We start from the raw sequence: 9,578 nt of genomic DNA on the forward strand, positions 1-9,578 counted from the left end.
CGAAATGCTCTCTAGGACTATATTATATTATCTTCTAATTTCTCTAAGAAAACAAATTACATGCTACAAATAAATAAGCAAAGTACAGGGTACGTGATACTAAACTGCTGCTACAAACTAGGAACTATATCAGCCACTTCCCAGACTATTTCAACTACTAAATAAACTTCACTACCTCCTATAGTCTCTCCACTAAGAGGTTGACTACTTCATGCTGCTATATCTGATACAACAACGATTATTATTTTCAAACACTAAACATAAACAAAAACATAGGCCCGTCAACTTAACCAAAGTCCAAACAGTTTAGATTAGAATCTAACAATCACCTCCTTAATCTAAATTGTTTTAAGCTAAGCTTATTTCTTCTATGCCCATCTGGCAATAACTTATTTTCCCATCTGACAATCAGCCCGTATGGCTTTCATTTGTCTGTCTGACACGTCATTTATTTTCCCGCCTGGCACTACAAACTTGCCCGTCTGGCACCTTAAGTTTCACAATATCAGAAGCCCGTTTGGCTTTCTTCTTCATCACTTCTTGTGAATTAGACCACAATCCTCCTGACCAGTCCGCCAACCTCACCCTTGTGCCCATGCAATATCATTAACATTGAACTCATCTTCCCATTTTTCTCTGCTATATTCTGTCCAGTCTATACATACACAGGTAATATATATGTATACTCATATGGACAACCAGCACCATCATTCTATCTTCCGTGATTTCTTCTTTCTCGGTTGATTGCAAATAGACATACATCACATCACATGCACAATAGCTCTTGGACAACAACAGTATGTTGCTTTCTTACTACCATCACTTTCTCACAGATACCACCACCACTTTGTTAATAACAAAATTATTGTTCTCGTCTGCTCTTGCTTTTGTTTCTGAGGCTTCTCTCGGGACTTCTTTCCATCATTTGGCCTTCTCACCTGAAGCTTCTTCTCGAAAAACAAATTGTTATGCCACAAAGATCGGTACCTCGGATACCATGTTAAAAATAGAAGATGTACTAGAATGATAACTACATAATAAACATGATGAAAAATTGATATGTACAATACCGAAATGCTCTCTAGGACTATATTGTATTATCTTCTAATTTCTCTAAGAAAACAAATTACATGCTGCAAATAAATAAGCAAAGTACAGGGTACGTGATACTAAACTGCTGCTACAAACTAGGAACTATATCAGCCACTTCCCAGACTATTTCAACTACTAAATAAACTTCACTACCTCCTATAATCTCTCCACTAAGAGGTTGACTACTTCATGCTGCTATATCTGATACAACAACGATTATTATTTTTAAACACTAAACATAAACAAAAATATAGGCCCATCAACTTAACCAAAGCCCAAACAGTTTAGATTAGAATCCAACATCATACCCTTCTCAAATAGTTGTATACAAAGTAATGGATCAAGAAAAATTAGATTCCCAGGGTCTATCCCAACCTGTTGCATTTTGTTTTTTTTAGTCTCCATTTAGCTAATCCAACTAGAGCCCGACCTCTTCTTAACATCCCGCTTTCCCATTAGTTCTCTCAGTGTTCCAACAGCATACCAGTTGCTCGTATCAGCGAAGGTTTTACTTAACAATACATAAGTTGAAGGGGTATGTCTGTCTAAATATAAAGCATGCTCTTTTGCACAAGTTGCAATATCAATATCCCCATGAAGTCGACAGGCACCAAGTAGAGTCTGCCAAACTAGGACTCCTGGTTTGGATGGCATATTTAGGATTAAGGCCTCAGCTTCTTTTGTAACCCGAGCTAGGCCTAAGAGATTTACCATACATGCATAGTGATCGTCTCCAGGTGAGATGCCATAGTCATCTGTCATAGAATATAATAAATATTCATGAACTTGATAATTTTTATTATCCAATAAAAGTGTAAGTATTAATTTTTTGTCTTCTTGAGCATGGCTAGGAACATTTTTCAGCCTAAAAAAAAAATAATATTATATGACATGATAATTGAGTTATTTAAATTTAACACAAACATTATATATATATATAAATATAAATATATATACATATATATATATATTGTAGACCTAGAGCTCTCGGGCTTTAAGGGAGAGGGCTGGTATAGTATTATACCTACATTAATTCATTTACATTGTTCACATATTTAGATGTCAATTTTCTAATTTCACGATCAAAAAATATAACTTCAATGACAGTGGTAGAGTCCACAACATAAGCAGAAACCTTAAATCTGTTCAAAAAATGATTATATTGAGCTTTATTTATTTAATAAATAGCAGAAGAGTTTTAAAATAATTTTTCTTGATAAAGTAATAATACATATTACTTTCTATAGGATTGATACAATTCTACGTCATGTAATTTCAAGTGTAACCGAAATATTCTTAAGTTGTATAACATTACACATATATATTTTTTATTTTTTTCAAAATTAGTAGAAGAATTTTAAGATTAATAATTAAAATTATATGCGATAATCTTAAAAAATGAGTAACAAAGAACCATCATGTCGTAAAATTATTGTACTAAGCACATTTGGAGATAATGAGTAATTTTATTAAGAAAATACAATATAGTGCAAGAATACTAAGAAAAAAAGAAGAAAAATTGAAAGATAATGTCGGTGAACAATATTGACATAATAATTTTAAAATTCATGCAAGTTACAAAAAAAACTTGACCAAATATTTGGTGCTACAATTCTATTGGTGGTCTTGTTATCATAGGATATATTTGTGACGAGAATGTGAAAGTGATCATGTATGAAAATAGGTTTTGAATTATGTACTTAATTTCTTCATAGAGGATAATCTTCCGATGATAATGGAGTGAGGCTCGGACCAAGATGTAGGTGCATTTGTGAAAACTGATTCTATGTGCTCTTATCAAGTGTCATTTCAAAGCACTTTTAAATTTTTATGAGTGAAATCTTTGTGCACATGTATATTTATATAAAAATTCTAGATTTATCGGAACTTATCTTTTAGTTTGAAATTTGAATTTTCAAATTTGAAATAATGTTAAGAGATATTTATGTCTCTATCCTAAAATATTATTCATAATATTTTAAATGTATATTATAAAAAAGAATATCATAGCTGCTTATATTTTTGAAATCTTATGTATTATGATTTATGTACATCTGTGATGACAATTTAATTAGAACTATATTATAGAGATCTCGGTAGATAATTACATAACAAACAAAATTATTATATATTTGAATTAAATTGAGTTCTAAATATTGGACTAGGTGACTCTAATAAGTAATAAGTAAGAGTAAATAATGTTAAAAGATATTTATGTCTCTATCTAAAATATTGTTTTTTAATAAATAATACAAAATGATAAACTCTATCTAAAATATTAATAATAATATTTTAAATGTATATTATAAAAAAAATCATAGCTGGTTATATTTTTGAAATCTATGTATTATGTACATGTGCGGTGGTAATTTAATTAAAACTATATTATAGAGATCTCTAGAGAATTACATAACAAAGTTATTTAAAGTTATTATATATTTGAATTAAATTGAGTTCTAAATATTGGACTACAAATATGAGTGCTCATTATATATATATATATATATATTATAATACATATAATTTTAGGCGGTGTTCTTTTTTTAATAGTCAAATATAATTTTATGTTTTATATTTTTTAATATTAAAATGTAATTATTATATAAGTTTTAAATTTTAATTTTTTTTTTCAAATTATGATGAGATTATTATATTATAATTTTTGGTATATTTTGTTTTTCATGATATATAGTTACAAAATTTTAAATATTAAATTCAAAATATGAGGTTGTAAAATTTTGTAATTATGTATTTTTTTCATAATATAGTTACATATTTTAAATGTTAAGCTCAAAATATGAAGTTGCAAAAATTTGTTTAGTATAAAAATCATTGAAAACTAATAAAATAGTCCAAATTGATTTTGTAATAACTCAAAGTTATTCAAAATTATCATATAATATAAGCAATGGTTTTTGAATATTAAAATGTAAATATTATATATTAATTCTAAATTTTATATTATCTGAAATAAATTTGATTGCTTACCTTTTTTTTAAAATTACGAGATTATATAATATAAACAATGATTTTTGTATATTAAAATATAAATTTTATATATTAGCTCTAAATATTTTATGTTATGAAATAAAATTTGATTACTTACATTTATTTTTTTAATTTAAAATGATAATTTAATAGCATAAACTCAACCTTTATATGCGAGGATTTTTTAAATGTTAACTTCAAAATATGAAGTTGTAAAATGTTATTTTGATTAAAAATAGTTGAAAATAATAATAGTTTAGAGTGTAGCTACGTTTGATGCCTTATGATTGGCTAGACTCAAACTTGATTTTTTAAATATTAACATATGAAGTTACAAATTTATTTTTTGGTATAAGAATCATTGAAAATAATAAAATAATTTAGACAATTTAGTAATAGATTACCTGATTATTTAATATTAAACCTTTATATGGAAGGATTTTTAAAAGCCAGTTGGACGTTCAAATAACCTCAAAGTTTTTCCTAGTGGATTCCAACTCACAAAGTCCTACATGCATGTATGGCCGATCCACTTGTAGTGATGGCCTGGAGCATTTTAAACCAATATTAAACATTCTAGTCGGGCATTCCTTGAGCAGGTCAGCAATTTCAGTTTATAGGGTGTAATCATTAATGTATAAACAAGCGGGTATTTAAAATGCAAAGATGATAACTATAAAACCCTGCCCGATTCATCTCCACAACTTCCTAATTTATCTGAACTACTCACACTACCTATTCTAACTGCATACAATCACCTTATACATCTAACTTATTCTAACTAGGAAATAAACAAACAACTAATTTATTTTAAATATATTTAGATTAAATAAATAATCCAATATATTCCCCCTTAATCACTTTATATGTTTTTTTGGTATAAGAATCATTATAAATAATAAAATAATTTAGACGGTTTAGTAATAGATTACGTAATTACTTAATGTTAAACCTTTATATGAAAAGATTTTTAAAACGCCGGGTTGTACGTTTAAATAACCTGAAAGTTGTTCCTAATGGATTCCAACTCAAGTAGTACGACATGCATGTGGCCGATCCATTGTGATGGCCTGGAGCATTTTAAACCAATATTGAACATTCTAGTCAGACATTCCTTTACTTGTTTGTCATCCCGATGTCATTACCTGCCGGTCTGCAATTTCAGTTTATAGGGTGTAATGTGTAAACAAGAATGTATAAACAAAGGTCATAAGCAACTCACTTTACTAATACTAGATTTGACAAGTGATTATTATTATTTTTTTATATAATCTTTTTGAATATTTTTTCTTTTTTATCTAAATTTTAATATAATAATTTTAATTCCTAAACAAATTTTATATTTTTCGTAAAAAATATATTTTTCAAAAAATTGTACTTTTTCTACTTATATATTTAGTTATTATTGTATTTTTATATTTGACCTTGATAGCCTAAAAATAACATATGTGTTATAATTTATTTTATTTCTTCGTTGCCTGATTTTTTCACATAATTTGTAAGGAGAATATTTTAATCATACCACATAATATATTTACGTAATTATTTTGTTATTTATATATTTTCTTTTCAGGAGTTTGATCAAAGATTTAAAAGTTGTTGTTTGGGATTTCATCTTCCGTATTTGTAACAATATTTTATTATTTTTTATATTCTAGTAATAATCCGAAAAATCTATTCAAAAATATTTTAAATCAGACTTACCCGTTCCATTTTTTTAAAGAAAATGATACTACTTTAACCCGATAAATAAATAATTTGTTGATTGTTACTTATATTTATTTTTATTAAGATAATTGTTGCTTGTATTACATATATATATATATATATATATAAGACTTTTAACATTATTTTATATCATTTAATAATATACAATTATAGTTCAATTTTTTAATTAATTACATATTATGTTTGTTATGTTTGTTATGAATTCATTAAATATTTTAATACAATAATAGAATAAATAAAATAAATATAATCTATAATATTTTTATATTAGATCTTTGTTTTCATTTTAAATTGTAATAGATTTATTATTATTTTTATATATATTTCTCGTTTTTATGTTTTAGAGTATTCGCGTGCTCAAATTTTTTTGAAAGATAATCCATAATTTTCCCTTTTTACAAAACTAAATAAAATAATGTAATATTTATACCTACATATAATCTAAATTTTTTTGTTATTTTATAAGATACAAATGAAAATTATCTATTCAAAATATTTGAAATCAAATTTACCCACTCCGATGTTTTAAAAAAAATGATACAACTTTAACCCGATTATAAATGATTTGTTAATTGTTACTTGTATTTATTTTTATTAAGATAATTGTTGATTTTATTATATATAATATAGTACTTTTAATATTATTTTATATTATTTAAGAATATATAATCATAGTTCAATTTCTTAATTAATTGCCTATTGTTTTGTTATACTGATTATTATATATTATAGTAAAATAATAGAATAAATGAAATAAATATAGTCTATATTACAACTATACTTTAGCAGGTGCAACCATATGTGTGACGAACATACCACAAAAACTCCCTTATTCCAATTATATATAGGATATAATTTCTGAATGGAAAAACTTAAAGACAGAAGTCACAATGTTAACTGATACATGCGCGGGTATTTAAAATGCAAAGATAACTATATACATGATTCATCTCCACAACTTCCTTGATAAATTGAACTACTCACACGACCTATTCTAGCTGCATACAATCACCTTATACAGCAGACTTATTCTAACTAGGAAATAAACAAACAACTAACTTACTTTAAATACGTTTAGATTAAATAAATAATCCAATATATTCCCCCTTAATCTAAACGTAATTACGATTTTAACCCCAGCAGCTCCGAATCCATTCGAACTTAACAACTGACATAGGCTTTGTTAGAACATCTACTCTCTGTTGATCAGTGCATACATGCTTGATAATAATCAGACCTTTTTCCATACACTCCCAAATAAAATGATAGCGTGCGTCTATGTGTTTACTGGACGTCCATAGAATACTGGGTTTCTTGCCAAATCAATAGCAGATCTGTTATCAATATAAATCACAACTGGTCCAGCCTCGACATCTGTTATTTGACTGAGTAGTCTATGTAGCCATATCCCTTGACATGCTGCAGCAGCAGTAGCCATAAATTCGGCTTCACATGAGGATAAAACTACACACCTCTGCTTTAGAGATACCCATGTAATCAAACTTTCATCAAGATAAAAAGCCATTCCACCTGTACTCTTCCTGTCAACCATATCTCCTGCAAGATCGCTATCTGAAAAACCAGACAACATATAATCCCCATGACCTTTAGTATATACCAGCCCATAGTTTATCGTTCCTTGCACATACGTGATGATTCTCTTGACTGCTTGTTGATATAACGTAGTAGGCCTCTCTATAAATCGGCTTACCACCCCAACTGCATACGCGATGTCTGGACGTGTATGTACTAAATATCTTAAGCCACCTACCATGCTTTTGAATTCTGTGGGATCAACTTGTTTGCATTTTTCATCCTTATGCAGCTGTATCTTTGGCTCCATCGGAAATTTTACTGGATTACAGTTAGACATACCAGCTTTCTCAAGAACCTTTTTAGCATAAGCATAAGCCATTTGTTTTAACTTTATAATCCTTTACCTGATCAACTTCGATGCCAAGGTAGTAGCTAAGCTTCCCCAAGCCAGTCATCTCGAACTCTTCACTCATCTGTTTCTAAAATCTGACAATATTCTTTACACTTGTTTCTAATATAATTAGGTCATCCACGTACACACCTATAATCAGTGATTCATCACCTTCACGCCTTGTATGGACAACATATTCCAGGGGATATTTTATAAATCTGAGTTTACCCAAGTACTTGTCCAACCGAGTGTACCAAGCCCGTGGAGCTTGTCATAGTCCATATAATGCCTTATATAACTTGTAAACTTTCCCTCATGTCCTGCTTTAACATACCCTTTTGGTTGATTCACATACACCTCTTTAACTAAATTACCGTTCAAGAAAGCCGATTTTACATCCAAATGATGTACCTTCCATTCATTCTTAGCCGCCAATGCTATCAAAAGATGTATTGTTTCCATCCTAGTTACCGAGGCAAAAACCTCTTCAAATCAATACCATATTTTTGCACGTATCCCTTCGCCACCAGTCATGCTTTATGCTTCAAGATATCACCATTTGTGTCTCTTTTAACCTTATTACCCACTTTAAATCAATGGCTTTGTGACCTGGTGGCAAGTCTGTTAGTTTCCAAGTTTTATTCCGCTCTATTTCTTTAATTTCACAGTCCATAGCCTGTTTTTATGCATTTTCTTTTACGGCCTGATTGTAACTGACTGGCTCATCAGTACCAGCTATAATAAATCATCATTCAGCTCATCAGTCAACTCCACTTCTTCCGTTTCATTATAGATATCGCTCAGAATCCTGAAACGTTGTGGTGGTTCACTCCCATCATAAGTATCATCTTGTGAAGACCGTTCTTCAATCATATTTTCACTATGTGAATTTGGTGTGGCTGATTGTGTTTTCATACTTCCACTGTGTGAGCTTGATGTACATGTGTGTGCCATCAACAAGAAACTTTGTCCATCCTCACCACCTTCCATCGTGTTGAACTGTGAGTTTTCTTCACTGCAAGGTGCTTTTTCTCTCTGAGGATCTGTAAACTGAGAATCAGCCACAACAAATGTAGATGACATCGCTGCATTTTCTCAACTGTGTCACCTGTTGTATTTGTTACTACCGTTTCACCCTAATTCAACGCTTTTGTTTCTTCAAAAATTACATCTCTGTTGATGTGTATAGACCCAGTGTCTAGACAGTATAAATGATAAGCTTTGGTAACTGCCTCTCACCCAAGGTGCACAATACACATACTTCTGTTGTCCAGCTTTTTATATGCACAGTAGGAATTTTCATGTAAGAAATGCATCCAAAAACCCTTAAGTGATCAACTTGTGGCTTTAATTTTGTCCAAGCTTCTAAGGGGTTGCTCTTGATACTGCTTGAGTTGACAGTCGATTGAGTAGGTAAACAATATGTCTGATGGCTTCTCCCCACATGTATGATGGCATATTTCGCTCCTTTAGTAAACTTCTTCCCATTGCCACCACTGTGCGATTGCGACGTTCCACAACGCCATTTTATTGTGGAGTATATAGCGTTGTGAAGTATCTGACAATGCCCTCATCCTCACAAAATTGACGGAACTCTTTTGAACTCTCCACATCTGTCTTTTCTCAAAAATTTTATCTTCTGGCTTGATTCTTTCTCCACCAAAGCTTTAAATTATTTAAAGAACGTAAATGCCACATCTTTTCTTTTCAACATGTAGACCTACATTGCACGACCAAAATCATCGACAGACAATAGAAAATATTTGTAACCAGATGGGTTGGTGGTGAAATAGGACCACATATGTCTCCATGAACAAGTTCCAGGCATTTTTTAGCAGTGAAT

The 9,578-nt window shown here is 29.8% G+C and overlaps 1 protein-coding gene across 1 annotated transcript; it reads right to left on the bottom strand.

Annotated features, from left to right (window-relative positions):
* Positions 1-7,084: 7,084 nt before the first annotated feature.
* LOC141679354 (secreted RxLR effector protein 161-like) lies at positions 7,085-7,723 on the bottom strand. The gene has a single exon (XM_074485855.1). The coding sequence runs from the start codon at positions 7,721-7,723 to the stop codon at positions 7,085-7,087; it is 639 nt and encodes a 212-aa protein (XP_074341956.1).
* Between the last annotated feature and the right edge of the window lie 1,855 nt (positions 7,724-9,578).

This window comes from Apium graveolens, chromosome 8 (genome assembly GCF_009905375.1).
Source record: "Apium graveolens cultivar Ventura chromosome 8, ASM990537v1, whole genome shotgun sequence".
Taxonomy (NCBI): Eukaryota; Viridiplantae; Streptophyta; class Magnoliopsida; order Apiales; family Apiaceae; genus Apium; species Apium graveolens.